This window comes from Protopterus annectens, chromosome 4.part0, assembly GCF_019279795.1.
Source record: "Protopterus annectens isolate FY-2018-M chromosome 4.part0, PAN1.0, whole genome shotgun sequence".
Lineage (NCBI taxonomy): Eukaryota > Metazoa > Chordata > Ceratodontiformes > Protopteridae > Protopterus > Protopterus annectens.
In genome coordinates this window covers 472,458,091-472,478,610 of record NC_056733.1, presented here as the reverse complement: position 1 = coordinate 472,478,610, position 20,520 = coordinate 472,458,091, and the positions used below count along the sequence as shown (strand labels likewise).

The 20,520-nt window shown below is 42.1% G+C and overlaps 1 protein-coding gene across 4 annotated transcripts in view; it reads left to right on the top strand.

The window, feature by feature from the left end:
- The window catches only part of DAO (D-amino acid oxidase), a 297,399-nt gene that overhangs the window by 230,760 nt on the left and 46,119 nt on the right, over positions 1-20,520 (top strand). For all 4 annotated transcript variants that reach the window (XM_044068397.1, XM_044068398.1, XM_044068396.1 and 1 more), the window contains one exon: positions 18,413-18,495. In XM_044068397.1, the coding sequence (XP_043924332.1) occupies positions 18,413-18,495 (83 nt within the window). The remainder of the gene's footprint in view (positions 1-18,412; positions 18,496-20,520) is intronic.

Sequence of the window (20,520 nt, the reverse complement as noted above, 5' to 3'; positions counted from 1 at the left end):
TGGGAAGATGATCGATAAGGGTGTTAGGTAAAGTGCAGGTGTTGTTGTAGAGGTTAGGGGTGTTTGTGAGTATCCAATCTAGGATTTAATTAGTAGAAGAGGTTTTGTGCAGCCGTGTGAGGGATGTCACTAGTTGGTGGAATTCGTGTAAGTTAATACTGAGTTGTGGGGCGTCAGATGCTAGTTTGGACCAGTCAATATAAACTTCCCCAAGGATGATAGTTTAGGGTATATTGTGGGAGCCCCAGGACAGAATATGTTCAAGGGTGGGAATATTATTACCTGGAGGGATGTATATGGAGGCTATGGCAATTTTTTTGTGTGAGTTTAGGTGGCAATTAAGAATAAGTAGTTCAGCAGGGTGGAAATTGGGAACAGGGATGATTAGAGGTGAGAGGGTGAGTTTATCAGAATATAGGATGGCAACGTCTCCACCTGTTTGGGATTCTTTTGGAGTGGTAAATATTATAGCCAGGTGATAATATTTCATTGTTAGCGATATGAGGTTTTAGCCAAGTTTCAGATAACGTTCGAATGTGTGGGGAGGTATGGGCTATCCAAGTTTGGACTTCAGTGGTTTTGTTCACGAGACTTTGGATGTTCAGAGAGTAGATAGTTAGGTTTTGTGGGTAAGAAGTGGAACAGCTGGGCAGATGGGGAGGGTGGGATTGTAGAAAGAATGGGGAAATGGAGCTGAGGTGTTGAGTTTGCTGTTGGGAGATGGGGTAGGGGAGCTAGGGTTGGTGAGGATGTCACCAGATAGCAGTAAGTTTAAGATGAGTAACTTGACAGAGTTGTATTGATGGTATTGGGGGTAGGCTTTTGGTTTAGATTTAAGAGTAACTGTGGAAATGTGGAATATCTTAGGTTTAAGCAGGATAGTATCCGAAAGATGAAAAAGAGAACAGGTTACTGGGTATGAGTAGGTGGCAGAATGATTTGTTTGGTGGTGGGTTATAGTGGCAGAGGGGTGTCTGTATGAAAGGGAGAATTTATAGGAGGTAGCGTGGGAAGTGAGGATAAGAATGGGTGTGAGAAGGAGGATAGGAATGAAGCTGCTAGAGTAATTCAGAATTGAAAGAAACATGTTGTGGTAGATTTAGGTGAACAACTAGGTTGCAAAGAGAATTACCTGAATATTCAGTAGTGAGGTGGTGGGTGGGGTTTGTGAGAAGGTGTAAGATATGGTAAGGTAGATAAATGTTATAAACCCCTTTATAACATGATGGATAGGTAGCCAGCTCATAGATAGGACTCGAGAGGTTAGAATTGGTGAGGCCACCACAAAAAGATGCAGGCCACCAGTAAAGTCCCTCAGGGATCTGTGCTGGGCCCACTCCTCTTTGGCATCTACTTCTCAGATGTCAAAGCCAATGTCAAGGGCCTCTGGCTATGCAAGTTCTCAGATGATTGCAAACTTGGAGCAGTCATTAAATCCCCCCAAGATGAGAACACCCTTCTCTAACACAGACAAATGCTTGGTGCCAAAGTCATGTCTTAAAACTCAATACTAAGAAATTTATTACAGTTCCTTTTGGGAAGTCAGCAACCCTGGTTAAGTATGTCATCAATAAAACACTCCTAAAAGTTGATTTACTGGTCAGGAATCTGGGAACCCATGTAGATAGCAACATAGCCTTCGACCAGCATCTGCCCAAGGTAGTAAGAAAATCCTTCTGTGTTGCTCAACTTATAAGTAAGGCCATGGCACCTTGATCCAGAGAGGTTGTCGTGGGACTATAGTTGGTCTTCATCAGACCCATCATAGACTATAATGTCCCCTTTGGTGTGTCCCTGATGAAACACATGCAGCAAGTGGAAAGTCCAGAAAGGTTCCTTAAAAAAAAATGCAGGGGGTAAACACAGTGTCCTACACTAATCAACTCAAAGCCCTGTCTCTTTTCTTCGTATCATACAGACTTCTGAGAGATGATCCTTGCCTGCTGTACAAGGTATCCCTGGACCCTCATTTTATGAACCTTTTGCACATTCGTAAAGCAAGCAGCATCAGAACTACTAGATTAAAAATCCTAAATTCTGCTTGCAACATAAATAGGACATGTTACAGAGACAGATACATTTCTCAGAGAATTCCCATTTTCTGGAACAAGCTCCCCGTCCATGTGAAGTAGAGTTCCTGCCTAACCCTATTTAAGTGCAACTTGGACCAATGGATGGGCAATCAGAAATTCATCCCTGGTCTTGCTTCTATGTCTCTGATGGACAGAGGTGGCCTGTAAATCACCACTATATAAATCAGATTTGTGGGTCACATTTAAGATGCATGCTAGGCTTATAAGGGCAATAGTAATTGTTAGCCTAGTATACAACTAGGAACCTATGACCCTACAGCAGCTGTAGTTAAAATGAAGTTTCAAAAAAGTAAGAGTGAGTCAGTATGCAAGCATAAATGCAGGCAATATTTCTCCAGAGCATCTAAAATGTTTTGTTAGGAACACGGAGGTATTCAATAGTTTTACTGCACTGATCCAAATTTCCTTTTCATACTTGTGTGTGGCATTAGTTATAGTGCCGAGAGATCCTGACAAAGTACATTTTATTCCATATGAAAACAATGCTGCTATTCTATTAACAAGATATTACTAGGAACATTATTGATTTCTGGCTAAGCAATAATATTAGTTTCAAACCACACTATGGATGAAAAAAATATTGAAATGTTTTTCATCTTAACTAGTTTCACTTTAAAATGTTTTTATATTCATTTATATTCATAAGAACTATGATTTAACCTGTCTTGTATAAAAAACTTGCAGAGGCATTACAAGTAGTAGGGAGCATGCTACCCCAAATTGCTATCATGTTTATACAGCTGAAGCATTACACAGCCATGAGAAAATGCAGTGAAATGCTGGTGTACCGCCTTCAGATAGTGCAGACATTACACAAAATACTATGAGGGCATGTGTGAAAATATGTGGTGTCAGGATTAAGCAGTCCAGAAAGATTACTAAGCAATAGAAACACTCTGAAAGAAGTATGCCATCAGGCTGGTAGTCCATAAATACTATTAAGTGCAGAATTTTTGACAAATATTTGATGTCAGGAAGTCAGCCCCCCCCCCCCCGCCTTTCCTCATGCGTAGAATAAGGCATAGAAGCAGTCACAGAGAGTCATATGTTATGCTGTCAAGATTACAGCCTACTGGCCTTTGAGAAGCTTAATTTCCGTTATCTTGTGTTGGGGGTTTCTGTTGTCCATGGACTTTTGAATGCCATTTTTGAAAAGTATAAGTGAGGTTCATGTCTTTATTAGTAGCAATAAACTGTTCCATAATTTTTCTGAGTTTTTGGGTAGTGAACCTGTCCCTGTTTTCCATTACTTTAAATATTACTTTCTGGATATTGTACTGGTTAATCTCATATTTCTAAGTACAAGTATTCCAATAAAATCAGGTCAGAAATGGCCTTATATGCAAAGTATAGGTCCTTTTTAAGTCTGTAGAATGAAGGAATCAGGATAATTCAGTGACATTAATGTTTTTCAGCTCTTTTGTGCTGGAATAGTTCATTTTTCCAGTTCCTCTGCTTTCCTTGTTAGCAGTCTCTGAACTTCCTCAGGCTATATCAGGTGAGTTGTTTTCAGGGAAGGTAATGGGCCATTTTGTTCTGTATCTACATACATAAAATTAAGGGCGAGACATTAAAGGCGAACGATGAAACAGGGAATTTATGGACGATAAATTACGTTCTGATTGTTTACTACAATCGAAGTGTCAGGAGAAGTCTCATTGTAGGCATGTTTAGCAGGACCTGGATAGACCCCCCACATATGGAAACTTCATCTTGTGGTTTTCCAAGATTTGATCCATTTGTGGGGAACTCCTCGTATAGATCCATTTGCCTCCCTTCAGAACAGACAACTAGAGAAACTAGGACTCCTTGCTAACAGGCCTCAAAGGCAGATACTTTTTCATTCCCACAGATAGGAATGTTCCTATATACTTGTACACACTTTTCAGTGATTACCAGGGTTCTTCTCCAAGTTAAGAAGGACTCCCCAAAAACTGTGGCAGTGACTCCTTTCTAGCCAAGGCAGGTGCGGTTCTCACTTCTATTCAGTTTGGTCAAGATTAATTACCACAGGTTTGCCCACAGACTGGATTTGCTCATGCAAGACATGAGAGTTTGATACACCCTGATCTGGAATCTCTTCAACTAACTGCCTAGATTATGCAATTGTAATGCCTTTTAGCATTTTAGGCAACTTTCTTTCTAAGGACGTGCAGCAGGTACTGAAGCAGGCCAGAAAACCTACTACTAGGAAATCATATATCAGTAAATAGAAAAGATTGTTTAGTTGGTATCAAGTCAAGGAACCAGTATCCTCTGCATGCCCATATGACTCTATTTCCAGATTATTTGTATGGGTTACTGTCCAATGGTTTGTTGTATTCTTGTATCAAGTTAACATTTGTCAGCCATTTCTGCTTGTTTGCCTTTAGATTCCCCCTTCTTACCATACCTCTTAACCTATGTAAATTAAACATAGGAACAAATGCCCTTGAAAAGGAGGTACATCCAGCCAAAAATCTGGACATCTGGTTATCATGATATTTGAATGCCATAAAGTACATACTCTTCCCGCTTCCAATAGGAATGTGAGACTACTCAGAAACACTTAGTTAAATACAGTGACAAAAATGATGGAAACAATGGAAGCACATATGAAAGAGACATCGTAAAATCTATAAGCTTTAATGAACTGTATCGCAAAATTCTACCACAGAAGGTCATTTACATTTGCTTCTGAAAAAGGTTCATGTAAGGTTCATGCAAGATGTTTCCCCTTACTTTGTTATTATTGCCACTAGCATGATGGTGATGTAGTGTGGTTTTCTGTGTACTAGACAGCTTGAAAAATGTCTTGTGATAAGGGAGATTCAGAAAATTCTGTAAAGGGATAAATAGGTACATCATATGCAGGGGGAAATTAGGCCTGAAAATAGGAATGTTCCCCCAGAAGAGAGATAGTTGAGAGGTCTGCTTCCTACAATGCCCAAGTAAAACAGTTTTTGAAAGGAGTCTTCTACATCTGCCCACCTAGGAAACAGGTGTCTTCTACCTGGGATCTCAATTTTGTGCTTGGAAAGTTTACTCAGGCTCCCATTTGATCCAGCTCATGTGGTTGAATTGAGGTTCTTAACATGGAAGACAATGTTACTTATTGCTCTGACATCTACAAGGTGAGCATTTATAGTGTCAGCCCTCCCTTATTTTTTTCAAAAAGAGAGTTTTTTTTAGAACAAATCCTACATATATGCCTACAGTTATCTCATGTTTCACTTTAAGCCGGATTATTTATCTCCCAGTCTTCTTTCCTGAAGCAAGAAATGAAGGAGAAAGGATTCTTCAATGTCTGTATGTACACAGGGAGTTCGGATACTACACTGGCAAAAATCAACATTTTTGGAAAGCTGATCAGCTGATTGTCTCCTATGAAGGTAAGAGAAAAGAACAACCAGTATCAAAGTTGACTATTTCTAGTTGGTTGCCTCATGCTGTTACATTTTGTTATGCTCACCATAAAAAAGCTACTTCCAGGTAGGATTACAGCTCATTCAACAAACACATTAGCTTCTTCTGTGGTTTTCTGTAAAGGGATGGACTCGAACGTTCCAGTGGCAGCAGCTCAGTCCTCTGTACATACCTTTACAAAGCATTACAAACTAGATTCCTTTTCTAGACCCAGAACAGACTTTGCTTGGAACATACTGCAGGGGCTCCTGGAGTATTACATCTGAGGTACTGGCCTCCTCCCTTTTTTCCTACTCCTGTCTAAGGTATGGGAATCTAACCTTAAAGTTTAGGTTACTGCAATAGTGATACATTCATGAGCATAGTACAGCTGTGTAAGTGAACATCATAAAAATAGATGTTCTAATGAATATCTGTTGCAGTGTAAGTGAACATCATAACAATAGATGTTCTAATGAATATCTGTTGCAGTGACCGTTTATTCCTCCTGCCCCCCCCCCCCCAATTCCTCAGGTAGGTTGCCAGGGTATGTTTTTGTTTTTTTCACCTTTCCATATTTTTTTTATTATTATTGTCTTTATTTCCTACCACGCATCTCAGGGTTCTTGCCTCCTTCTAGAGGAAAAATGCTCTGTAACTTTTAGCGCTCCACCTGCCTTTATATGGAGCACCCTGCTTGCTCTTGGCAGGTGGAAAATATGGAAAGCACCAAAAGTTTTGACAAGCTGGCTGGCACAGGGGTGTTGAAACCATATAGTTTAGGCTACTGCAATGGTGATCCATTAGAACATCTACTGTTATGGTAAGTTTACTTACATAACTGTGCTACTGTACTTAACTGCCAACTAGAATCATTTACCCCAAGACATTAGGGCCCAGACAGATTACTCTTTGCTCAGGAAAATTAATAATTATCCATTTAAGACATAGATACAAGAGCTGACACTTTCAGGATAATGACTAGCTCTACTGCTACATCTGTTATTTCTGTTCATATTCCTTATTCCGGCTTTGTTACATTGTTTGGTACTTCATTTGTTTGTATATGTGTATAGTGGGCACAAAACATAAATATATTAATACTGCTAGGTAAATGTGAATAACCTGAAAGGTGATGGTAAATTGCCCTGAATTTGTAACTATGGTACTTGAATACTTTTCTGTTTTACCACAAAATCTAACTGAAGTTTTGATCATATTAGTTTTCATCTTTAAGAAAAATTTAATATAAGTGATCAATGATCAAAAATTTTATATATGCCAGTAAGCTCTCTTCTGTGGTCTTTTCTTATTGTTTACCACTATACTGCTGTTTTAGATCTCTGTGACTAAATTTATGTTTGTTAAGTCTTGTGCTTGGGTGTGTGTGTGTGTGTGTGTGTGTGTGTGTGTGTGTGTGTGTGTGTGTGTGTGTGTGTGTGTGTGTGTGTGTGTATATGTGTTTTGGTATGCCAATTAATTTGCTAAACTTTAAATCAGTTGTAACTTGAACTTGCCTTTAGCCACGGTCATGGTTACACTTTGTCTTAGGACTATTCCTCCTTCCTAGTTAACAAACTGAATAAGTTAATACATTTGTGCCAGAGCTATGTTGCTTTCTGGCTTCTGTATGCATCACTTTAAATAAATTGGTCAAGAAACCAGAATTTCAGGACTACTGCTCAATAAACCCACTTTCGTCAACACAGATACTTTTACAAGCTCTTGAGCAGAGATCACATCCTACACGTAAAGAAATACATACACCTCATATCGATTGTACTTTCAGAAATTCTCCAGACTGAGAAAAAATACAGTCGTACATTTTCTCCAGAAAAAAATTTACAGTGTAGATACCAGGACTTTATATCTCTAAGATGAGCTGCATCTGTTCAAAGGAAGTCTTGTTTTTTAAGCATTATATGCAACTGAAAAAATACTTTATCTGGCATAAACGTACAATTTATGTGAAAGTTTAGATTATAATATCAAATGACATATCTGGAACATTCTGCTAGTTCTGTGGACACAACAGAGCAATGCTTCACAATCTCTTTGTCTGGAACCACTTCTCTATACAATATATACAGCCCATAGCTGGGCTGACCACAGAAAAAAAATATTATTTGTATGTGGAGTTCTATGGAGTTCTCTTCCTGAGAAGGAATATCCAGTAATTACCTACCAGTTCTGTGCCAGTCTGAAAAATGTTAACCATCTCTAAGAACAGATTTTTTTTGGAAATGTTAGCCCAGGAAGGACATGATTAGTTACCACAGCTTGGAGAAACAAGTTTTGTTGTTTGAAATGTCATCTCTTTTCCTGCTAAAGACCACTGGCAATAAAAGTCATAATGTAGAATGTCAGAGCTAAATAAACACAAACATCATATATACTTAAGCATCAAACCAAGGAGCCAGATAATAACATGCAGCAAGCGGTGATAGCAGTCTGAAGCACAAGCCACATACTGTTTTCCAATACAGCGGTAAAATGGGTGGACTATATGTAAATGGATGGATGTTGAAAACTATAAGTGCAACAAAAAGATGCAAAAATGCTATGAAACTACTTTTCTATCTGCTAATTATATTTGTGTTGAATTTATTGCTGGTCTACAAAAAATAAAGCAGTACATGCACCCACTGCCAATTTATAGTGAAATTGGTTGAATAGATAGCAGACATGTGCCGCTGTGAACAAAGATGCCATTTGTCTACTGTAAAAACTGACCTTCTTTTGGGTAGGTGGTTACCAGCAAAGCTCCTCCTAGTACCTAAGAAAGAGAACCCCAAAAAGGCTTGTGGAGTTTGCTATGCCAGGTCCTTGTGTCTACCAGTAAAGGCTCAAAGAGGGAGAGGAACATGCATAGCAGTGCAACTGTCACTTGCCACTACTGCTTAAATTACAGTGTTGCATTAAATCCTTGAACATGCTTTTGGGAATGCCACATCATAAAAAAAGCCTGCTGCTAGAGCTGAATATTATATCTGTACCAGTGTATGTGTTTATTCTTTATAAATTTATCTGATATCTGCTTCTATCCTATTCATGATCATGAGTGAGCTGGAGCTCATCCTGACAAGCAATGACTCTAAGGCAGAAAAATACTTATTATCTTATGATCTAAAGCAGGAACAGATGTATTCATTCATTCACAAATGCACATACACACACGTGCACACATACCTTACATCTATGGACAGATTACTGGATTTCCAGTTCGCATGTCACTACATCTCTTTTTTATTATTATTATTTTAATTATTTTCTCCTCTGCACCTGGTGACCATCAAGCTAGTGCTTCAATCACTAATATTGATTCATTCTTCTCTGTGGAGTGAGATCACAGCTACAATATTGCCTTCATCTAGAAAGCCTGCGAGAGTTTTGTTCCTTATTATGAACATTCTATTTACATGTGCCGACAAGGCTGCAAGGGCTGGGCATGCGAAAGAGCTGGGTCTATATTAGGTACTCGAACGTTTGAAAGTTCGACTACCATATGGTTGACACCATATGATCGAACTTGCAAAAGTTTGAATATCTAATACAAAAAAAATAAACTACACAAAACACCTACCTGAACATTCTAAGCAGGGGGGCTTGGGGGGCAAGCCCCCCTGCACCACCTACACCCCTCACTCTTTAAATATATCAACTCCTAGATTGCACTACAGTGCAGAAAAGGGAAATCTTCCCATTCCGTGCTGTACAGAGATCTCCGTTCGAACATTCGAACATTCGAAAATCCAATCATATGGTGTCGACCATATGAGATTCGGAATTTTAAATGTTCGAACATTCAGTATAGACCCGACAGAGCTATGTGAGATCTTGTCCATGGGTGCCTGCAGGAGTTTTTGCAAGGGGGCTGCAAACCCAGAGGCCAGAGCGTCTGATCATCGATGTGACCAAACATGCTTTACACCATGACCGTAATATGTTAAGTTCTTTGGAGGCAGGAAGCATTTCGACTTGACCAGGATTCAAAAGCATAAAATGAAACTAGAAAAAAGAACAGGGGCAAGCTGGCAAAGAAAGGTAAATGTGTCTCTCACGTATGTTATAGTACTCAGTGAGAGAGTGCAATTAATTGGTTCGTCTATGAGAAATTTATTTAAGTGCACTGCTTTAATAAATTATATATTTAAAGCATCAAAATTAAGAACATTAGTTTGGGAAGAGAGAGCGCTTGCTCTGTTAATCGGCTGTTCTTTTACTTTTCGTGATTGCCAAGATTATTGGGTGGGAGTTCCTTATTTCCAGTCTGCCTTGATTGGTCGATTAGTAGGTCGCGCTCAGACCACATACCATAGCTGTGTGAGGTGTGAAGCTGAGAATCTAGGCAGTTGTAGTTTTCAAACTTAAGTTATTACTTATTAAGATAGTAAGGTATTTACATATACATGATCTGTATATTATTGAAAGCGACCATGTAAAAGATGTTGATATAGTATTATTGTAGTGATTATTACTGAAGTGTGACCCATATACTACACACCAAAAGCATGTGCAAAGAGAATGATAGCAATGTTTCATTTGTATAACAATAACAATATTCTACCCCAACAGCACATTTTCTATAACTCACCATCTCACACTTCAATACACTTGAGCTGAAATATCTTAACTTTTATTGTAAATAAGCAATTATTGTATATAAAAGTAAAACAGCGTATAAAATAACAGAGAGCCTTCATTAACAAAATAAAATACAGAGGTAAGCACTTTCATGGATGAAATCCACTTCATTAGACCACATCTTACTGCATCCATTAAACAGTCATTATGCTAAAATTCATAATACAACTACCATTGTACGCTCAGGAATCAGATCACATGATCACACATCATTATTAATTACATAAGGTCTTCTTCTCTTCAGTCTAGGTCTTAAAGAGACCTTGTCATTCAGTCCACCCTCCTTATCTTCCTGTAAATTTAGAAGCCAAAACATTGTTTGTGGAGACAATATTAGAAAAGAATGTTGTTATGTTTATTAGAAAGTATTATCATCAGAAAATAAGTGGGGCTATGGGGACCCCCTGTGCGAACAATTATGCCAATGCTCTTTTAGCACAGTGGCAGTCCCTATATGTGCTAGCGAATAATGAATTTTTACCATATATAAGATTCTGTTGTCATTTTGCTGACAATGTTTTTGTTTTGTGGATGGGAGTTGCAGACCTTCTAGCTAAATTTATAGAATATCTGCATAGTACCACCTAATTCCTGAAGTTCTCTGTGAGGTTTTCAGATACTAGTATTGAGTATCTGGATATTAAATTAAACAAGGATGCCTTATATGGTATTATAACAACTAGATATAGGAAAGAGTGTCATAAGAACCATATATTGCATCGAGACAGCTTACACCCACCACACGTATATAGGAATATAATCAGAGGACAGATAATGAGAATTTCAAGGTTGAATAATGTAGAGCATATGTTTCATGAGGAAACAGAGGTTATGAAAAAGGAATTGTTACAGAGGGAATATAAAAGCTATGAGATAGATAAACAGATACAAGAAGTAAAAGGTTTAAGGAAGACTTTAGCAGCTCCATATTATTCCACCTAGTTACCATATAAGAAACCAGAAAGGAATATATATGTAAGAAAGTCACCTAGCATTTGTCTATCTTATTCCAATAATATAGAAGAAGTGTGTGATATAGTCAGGAGAAACTGGCATATTTTAACATCAGACTATTATGTTAATAGCATCATAGGTTCTAATCCCACTTTTAGTTTTAGGAGCAGGAGCTCACTGAAGAAGCTGCTATGTTATGGCAAGAAGGAACTACAGACAGGTGTTAGGAGAGGCACCTTCCCATGTAATAGCTTCAATTTTTGTGGCTTAATTAATACAACCAATGTCTTTGTACATCCTAGAACAAGTAGAGAATACAAATTCTTGGTGGAGGCATTGTGCAGATCCAGAGATCTGGTATATTTAGCATAAGGCTATGTTTGTAAAAATTTAAATAGGAAAGACCAACCGGATGTTAATGGAAAGAAAGAGAGAGCATGCCAGGGATATAAAGCAGTGTAATTTAATTAATTCTTTAGCCTAACATGTAACAGAGACTTCAGCTGAGCACAAATTTAAATTTCAAGTGGTTGAGCTGATAGTAGATGCTGGTAGGATGGGAGACATCAGTAACAAAACGGAAGACATGGAGCTGTTTTGCATTATAAATTTACAGGCAGATAGGGAGGGTGGACTGAATGACAAGTTCTCTTTAAGACCTAGATTGAAGAGAAGAAGACCTTATGTAGTTAATAATGATGTGTGAGCATGTGATCTGGTTCCTGAGCCTGCATTGGTAGTTGTATTATGAATTTTAGTATAAGTGACTGTTTAATGGATGCAGTAAGATATGGTCTGATGAAGTGGATTTCATCCACGAAAGCGCTTGCCTCTGTACTTTATGTTGTTAATAAAGTCTCTCTCTTATTTTATACTCTGTTTTACTTTTATATATAATAATTGCTTATTTACAATGAAAGTTAAGATAAGTCAGCTCAAGTGTAATGAAATGTAAGATGGTGAGTTGTAGAAAATGTACTGTTAGGGCTAGAATATTGTTATTGTTATACAAATGAAACACTGCTATCATTCTCTTTGCACATGCTGTTGGTGTGTAATATATGGGTCACAGCGTGTGTGGAGTATATAAACCACTGATCTGAAGTAGGAACTTCATTTGTCAGCAACCTGTGGGATACGGATCCGATCTCGGATCCGAACCGGCAACTTCTAACATAGCATAGATCCAAGCTCCTAGCTCCTCCCCTTACCCATAATCCCCTGCCTGCCCTAACTGACCCCAGATCTAGTTTGCCGCTCTTCAAGCAACAGCTAGGTTCAGAGCTCTTGGCGTCTTGTGAGAAAAAAAGTTTTATATTTTTTCTTCTGAGTGACTGGTTGTGTGTGCGATAGGTTTACCCTTTCTCCTTTTACATTTATAACTTACTTGTTTTATTTTAAGTATAATTTCCCTCCCCCGCTGGTCGTAGCGTGTGTGTGTGTGACTGGATTAGGGGCCTAGTGAGTGTGCTTACTTCAATATGTCGGAGGCCCCTAAGGCAATTTTTTTGAAATGCACCGAGTGTGGTCACAAGCTTTCACCGGCTGATGGCCACACTCGGTGCGTTAGGTGCCTTGGGGTTGAACACCTCTCATCGGGTTGCGCGATTTGTGTGGCATTCAACCCCAGGGCACTCAAGGATCGAAGGTCGAAGCTAGTTCTGGTGGGTCTTCTACCCCCAGACTCTGCTTCGGCCTCCGGTGCTTCGGTGCCTGCTACCCCCCCGGTAGTGGTCACCCCTGCCTCCCTTCCTCCGACCGGGACTCAACCTCCCTCTTCGGCTCCAGAGGATAGGGAGGCCAGGAAAGAGAAGCGGCGGGAGAAGCACCTTAAGCGGCGGGCCGAGGACTCTTCATCGGCCCCGCCCGCCAAGAGGGCTTCCCCGTCCAAGTCTTCTCGATCTCCTCCTCCTCGGATCCGATCCCCTTGTTTCTCCCCGGGTCCCGAGGAGGAGGTGATCCGGTCCCCGTCGAGGTCATCGAGGCGACACTCCAGGTCTGCCTCGGTGGCCTCGTCGAGGTCCACTTTTAGCATGTCTGATGCGGATATGGACCGGATGATGAGGAGATTCATCCAGGCCCAGATGCAGATGGGAGTGCTCATGCCCCCCCCCCCCACTCTGGGAGGGAGCTCGACCCCTTTTTTCGCTCCTATAGCTCCTTCTCCGACCTGCATTCTGGGCTCGGAGTGCTTGGAGCCCAGCCACGTTGGATCCGGGGGTAGGTCAGAGCCGACTGTGCTGGGCACGTCGGTTCCGACTATTCCCTCGAGTCTGTTGGATCCGACCACTCGGAGCCGTGGGCCGAGCTTCGGATCCGAGGGATTTGGTGTGCTTTCGGCTCCGTCCCGGTTGGAGCACACTGGTCCTTCGGATCCGACGTTCTCGGTGCCGGGTCCGATCCCCGCTTTGGATCCGAGTGGGAGTCGGATCTCAGATCCTTCTGAGAGCGGTTCCCCCTCGGCTTACGCTGTGGTGGAGAGGGCACTGTCTAGTGCTTCCAGGCCTCCGGTCCTGGCTTCGGCTCCCTCCTGCACTCCTTCTCATCTGATCCTGGCTCCCCTCATCCGGACCTCTGGGCAGCCTGCCTCAGCGCCTTTAGGAGTTCCAGTGGAACAAGTTACAGCCCATGAGGACTCCTCGGACAGCCCCCCCGAGGAGATTCCCCACAAGGCAAAGTGCAAAAGGAGGCACATAGACTCCCCTGAGAGTCTCACAGAAGATACGGACTTGGATGAAGGGGAAGGCTCCCCGAGATCACCCCCTGAGGATGTCTCCTTTGGAGACATCATGGAAATGCTCAAAATCAGAGGTGGGTGGTCTGCCTCCAAGGCTTCCTCTGATGAGTCCGTATTCCTTGAGGCATTCGAGGCAGGACCATCTACCTCTTGGGTGTCCCCTCCACCTGACCCCTGGTGGATCTCATATCCTCTAGGGCTTGGAAGGAACCGGACACCGTAGAGCCGATCCCCAAGCGCCTAGACAAAATTTTGAGCCCCCCTGCAGAGAGATCACATTGGAGCAGAGGTCCCCCTGTGGATGCCATGTTGGTGGCTGCAGCCACTAAGAAAGAGTTGGCTCAAGAGAGCCCCACGGTTCATCCTTCGAGCAAGGAGTCTTACGCGATGGACCGTCTTGGGAAGTGGGCCTTCAGTTCAGCGACCTTCTCTATGAGGGCCGCTGCTCCCCCAGGGTCCATGTCGGGAGGAGACAGGGATTTTTTGTACTCCCAATGGCCACCTCCCGCCTATCTCTAATACCTCTATGCTATTGTCTCTACATGCCAGAGAGGGAGGAGCAGGCAGGCGGAGTCGCGTCGATGAGGTGACAGGCGCCTGGCTCCAGGCCTGAAACGGCGGAACCCTTTAGGCATCTTTCAGAATGCCTTTTGATGGTTCTGCACTGTTCGGCAAAACAGTTCGCGACACTCTTGTCCAGAGCGAGAAAGATGGGAAGACCTTGTCTGCCATTGGAGTCTGATTCTCTGCACCCCAGAGGTCCTTTTCCAAGAACCAAAAGGGTCAGAAGAAGATGTGGTTCCGAAAATCGCATCAATCTCAGTCTGCTCAGGACAACCAGTCCTCTCGTGGCAGAGGAGGACAGGGAGGACGCCACCCCAGAGGCAGAGGGGGTCCGAGGAATTTTGGGTCCAGAGAACCTTTCTCTGAGAGGCCCACGCAGAACCCCTGAGGGGTTTCCCGACTGCTCCACAATGGAGGCAGTCGGGGGGCGTTTTTTGAAGCACCTGGCAAAATGGGAGTCCATAACAACAGATCGCTGGGTGCTTTGCATTATATCCAGAGGTTACCTAATTCCCTTCATAGCCAACCCCAGAATCAGAAGCCTTCCCGATGTCCCACCCAGTCAAAAGAAGGCGGCCGCTGCAGAAATCCAGCAGCTTCTACAAAAAAGAGCCATCCAGCCCGTCCCCCCAGATCAAGTCGGATCAGGGTTTTACTCCAGGTTCTTTCTGGTGCCAAAAAAGACGGGGGACTTGAGGTCCATCCTCGACCTCTCTTTCCTAAACCTGGTGGTACCCAAACAAAAGTTCCGAATGGTCACATTGCAATCCGTCCTCCCCTTATTGCAGGAGGGTGACTGGATGTGCTCTATAGACCTCAAGGATGCGTACTATCACGTTCTAGTGGACAGGTGTTCCAGGAGGTTCCTCCACTTCCGGCTGGGAGCCAGTCACTTTCAATTCAGGGTCCTCCCCTTCGGTCTCACCTCAGCCCCCAGGGTGTTCACCAAGGTCCTAGTGGTAGTAGCGGCCCACCTGAGACTCCAGGGAATGCAGGTCTTTCCATACCTGGACGACTGGCTCCTCACAGCCCCAACAAGGCATCTACTTTGCTCAGGCAGGGACTATTTTCTCGGTCTGGCTCCACTATTAGGATTAACCATCAACATGACCAAATCCTCTCTCATCCCTACACAGATGCTAGATTTTATAGGGGCAAGACTGGATTCCAGACAGATGCTTGCGTTCTTGACTCCAGATCGACTTCGGAACCTCATGTTACACGTGCAGGCCATTCTTCATCTGCAAACTCCTTCGGCGGAACTGATTCTGAGGGCCCTAGGATCTATGGTGGCTGCAATCCCTCTGCTACCATTGGCCCAGTTGAACATGAGGGTCTTACAGTGGACCCTCCAGGTACAATGGTCCCTGTCTTGCAACCCTCTGTCTCACCCCGTTTCCTTAAGCAAGGTTTGCAGAAAATCGCTCCTGTGGTGGCTCCAGTCTCCCAACCTCCACATGGGCCGTCCCTTCTCACTACCTCCACCAGTCGACACAGTGACCACGGACGCTTCTTGCCTGGGGTGGGGGGGGGGCATTTTTCAGGCAGAACAGTCCAAGGCACCTGTAACGATGTAGAGACCTCTTTGCATATCAACGTCCTAGAGATGAGAGCGGTGCTTTTGACGTTGCAAGCACTACACATCTCTCTTCCAGTAGGGACAATTGCGGTACAGACAGACAACATGTCGGTAGTCTGGTACATCAACAAACAGGGGGAACCAGGTCTTACCCCCTTTGCCGTGAGGCCATGAGAGTGTGGGAATGGGCGATTTCCACCAACCGCTTTCTCATAGCAAAGCACATTCCGGGACGGTCCAACATTTTGGCGGACAGGCTCGGTCGTACTATCCTGACTCCTTATGAGTGGTCTCTCAACCACCGAGTGGCAGAGCAAGTATTTGCCCAATGGGGGCAACCTTGTTGCGATCTTTTTGCCTCTCCTTCAAACACCAAATGCAATGATTACATTGCTCTGATTCCCCCTCCGGGGAAGTCCCCGAGAGACTCTCTAGTTCATGCTTGGCCTCCCGGTCTGCTTTATGCTTACCCTCCTCTACCCCTGATGTTGAAATTGTTACAGAAAGCCTGGCAGCTGGGGAGCAGAATGATCCTCATTGCCCCATTCTGGCCTTGTCAGACGTGGTTCCCTTACCTATGGTCTCACCTAGTGTATCCACCATGGATTCTGGATCCCATTCCGGATCTCATCTCTCATCCTCTCGGTCTTCCAACTCCGAACCTGGTCAACCTCAAGCTGACGGCTTGGTTGCTCCAGTTCCACTCCTCATAAGGACTCCCGGGATCTCATCACCGGTTAAAGCCATTCTTGTAGCAGCTCACAAGCCTTCCACCAGGAAGGTTTATCGGAGTAAGTGGAAACACTTCACCATTTGGGCAAAACACCATAGTTTAGACCCGTTTACAGCCCCGATATCATCGGTTCTAGATTTTCTAACCTCTCTCTTTCACCAGGGGGCTAGTTCTTCCACAGTCAAGGTACAACTGGCAGCAATCTCATACTATCATGTGGGGCAAGCGTCTGGCCCTCTTATCACTTCCAAACTGTGTAAGACCTTCCTCAAGGGTACCTTCCTCCTTAGGCCACCAGTTAAAGAGGTGGTACCTCCATGGGATTTATCCTTAGTCTTGCAGGCCTTGACTGGTCCCCCATTCGAACCGGCTGCTACGGTTGATCTCAAATTTTTCTCTTGGAAGACAGCATTTTTGGTGGCCATAACTTCAGCCAAAAGGGTATTGGAATTGCAAGCGCTTTGCGTCAAACCACCATATTTGGTTTTTCACCCGGATAGGGTTTACCTCAGAATCAACCCGTCCTTTCTACCTAAGGTATCTTCAGAAGCGAACATCAATCAATCCATCAATCTCCCAGTGTTTTTCCCCAACTTTCATAACAAAGGAGAGTACAAGCTTCATTCCTTAGACGTACACAGACAATTACGTTTTTATATCCACAGAACTGCTGGTCATAGGCAATCCGATCAGTTGTTTATCTCCTTTGCCAAAAGTAATTTCGGAGAATCAGTTTCTAAGGTTTCTCTCTCTAGATGGATTTCGAGTTGTATTCTGTTAGCATATCAGAGTTCGGGAAGGCCTGCACCTCAAGGAGTCCGTGCTCATTCTACTAGGGCCATTGCCACTTCTGCAGCCTTTCAGGCTAGGGTTCCACTGGATGACATTTGTTCTGCAGCCACTTGGGCTTCATCTCACACCTTTATCAACCATTATAAAATAGATGTTGTTTCCCGAGGTAGAGCGTCCTTTGGCTCTGCGGTGCTCCGGAATATCCTTCCATGAAGGCCACCCAAGACTTAGGTAGCTGGGGACTCTGTCCCACAGGTTGCTGACAAATGAAGTTCCTACTTCAGATTAAGAAGTTATGTACTCACCATAACGTTCCATCTGAGTAGGTATCTTCATTTGTTTGCAACCATCCCCCCCTCCTTCCCCCTGACCAATTGGATTGCTCTTGTGTTATTAGCATATGTTCCCATTGGGACACCTGTTATCTGTTGTGCTATGGGGCAAACTTGATCTGAGGTCAGTTAGGGCAGGCAGGGGATTATGGGTAAGGGGGAGGAGCTAGGAACTCGGATCTGTGCTATGTTAGAAGTTGCCGGTTCGGATCCGAGATCGGATCCATATCCCACAGGTTGCAGACAAATGAAGATACCTACTCAGATGGAACGTTATGGTGAGTATATAACTTCTTATTATATAATTACCATACGTGCCTGCATTACTGATGGATGGGCAGTGGTTCTGCACTGCAATGCAATCTTTACTAATGGCTCTAGTGCCTGGTTTGCCTGTCTCTGAAATATGCTCCTTACATTTTGTATATTCTTCTGTAAAACCTGATACCATACCAAAGTTGTTGAATTCCTTTGTGCTCTTGAAGATACTTACACACTTCCTTTGATTTCAAATGTTTAAAATATACCATCAACAAATCGTCTGTTCATTAGCTGTGAGTGTTGCTTTTTTAAGTTTTTTTTTTTTTTTTTGGCTCTTAGGTTTTTGCACCTTGGCTGAGACATTTTATCGTGACAAATGATCTAGATTCCGGAGTATACACAACACCATACATTCTGCCAGGGTAAGTACCCATATCTGTATTTTTCCTTAATTATGTGAAAGACTAGAATCAGACAGTGACACAAACCATATTAAAAAAAAAGAGCTGGAAAATCAAGAACTCCTGTAAGTGACAAAGATGCATGAGAACAGCAAAAAATATTCCCAAGGGTATTAAGTAAACTGGGAATGAGCTACTGTTAGTAAAAGGCTAGACCCAGCAGGGCTGTTATTCAGGTTTTGGTTACCAACTGATATATTTGCCTATTCCATCCATCACAAGGGCCCTACCCACAATGTTACTGAGATACTGGCATCTTCCATGTTAGCTGAATATTTGTTTGGATTGTCCTTTAGCTTGACATTCTTAAGGGAGTCAGGTACCATCTATACTTTCAAAGGATGGGTATTCCAGTATAAATTCTACATAACCATATCCTGTAGTTACTTAACTGTATAATGGTACAATACAAGCGTGTCAAGTGGATAAAAAAACTGAGAGGGTTCTCAGAAGAAGGATATATGAACACCTGTACGCCATTAGAACTGCCAATGTTAACAACGCTTTATATAAACATACCCTAACTTGCCCCTCATTTACTGTACACAGATTTGGGATTTAAGAATTAGTGGAGAAAAATGCCAGAGGGGGTAATTGGCACAACAAAATTGAGGAATGTGAACTGCGATGGCAACTGAGATTAAACGCATGTGAATTACCAGGGATCAATGAACTAGCTTCTATAAAGCCTATTTTAGTTGCCAGAGCAGAAGTTTTATGAAATTTACACACATTTTTAATGTTTTTTGTATGTTTTAAGCATGTGATTTGAATTTTATACTAGTGTAATTTCACTTTAAAATTAATTATTCGCTTAATTACAAAGGGTATTTAAAGGTGCTTAATGAATTGGATCATGTATTTCATAAAGTCTACATGTTGGCAGATGAAAGCGCTTATACTTGTTTGGATTGTACATTAGAATAAAGACTATCGTAATTTCCATTTGGTTTTGACATCATTCTTAAGAGGGAGTACAGCTCCAATTGTGGATACTTGGTTTGGTTAATTGTATAATGTTTATGCTGTCAAAGCAGCATGTCCATCAACTGCTGAACCCAAACAAGAGAGTACATACTGAAACAATCCATCCATTGCAAAAACAAACTGTCTTCTCCTATACTGTTTGTATGGGGGTGGGGGGCACCTGATATTGCCCTTTATTAAGTTCAAGGTTCTGAGATGCTTGCCAGGACCCAGACTCGTCAATCCATGGCATAAGGTAGGCATTGAACTAGTAGATGGAAATGAGCTGCAAAGAGTCTTTTCAGGGTAAAACTGTATAATATGATAATAGATGAATGAGAAGTCCTACAAATGTTAAAGACCAAAAATATTAAAGTAATACTACCCTCCTGTATCAGAGTAAGCTTTTGTAGGTATGTATGATAAACTGAGTAGCATAGATAACTACATAAGGCTCTGTTGTGACCTAGTATCACAGTTTTATTAGAATTCAATGAATTATAAAATAGGGAAAGAATGTTACTTTTTCTCTCCGAAGATCAGATAAAGAACCCGGCAAAGAAACTGCACATTAATAACCCTAGGGACCATATTTTGATATTAAACCATAAGTTCAGGAGATCTTTGTGAAGCCACACCCAATTTCCCCATTGTCATAGAGAAATGTCTAAGTGACTTGCTCAGTGTCACGCAGAAGTCAAATGGAAGCAGCGAAAATCAAACACTGGGCTACAGTAAGAAGTTTATTAACAGCTCATAGATTTAATACTCTGTACTGTCATACTGAAATGTATATGGACCTTGAAAATCTCCCAGAAACAAAATATATGCCTAGTATAAATAGATTCAATCAAAAAACTGAGATTTATGCTACATGAAATGCTAAAACTCAGTGAAATTTAGGAAGAAGCTGATAAGGAGTAGTTATGGATTTATAAAATAAATTATAGAAAGCAAAATGGAAGCACAATTGTTTACATATGGTGGCACATGCTGTTATCTCTATGGCAGATTTGATGC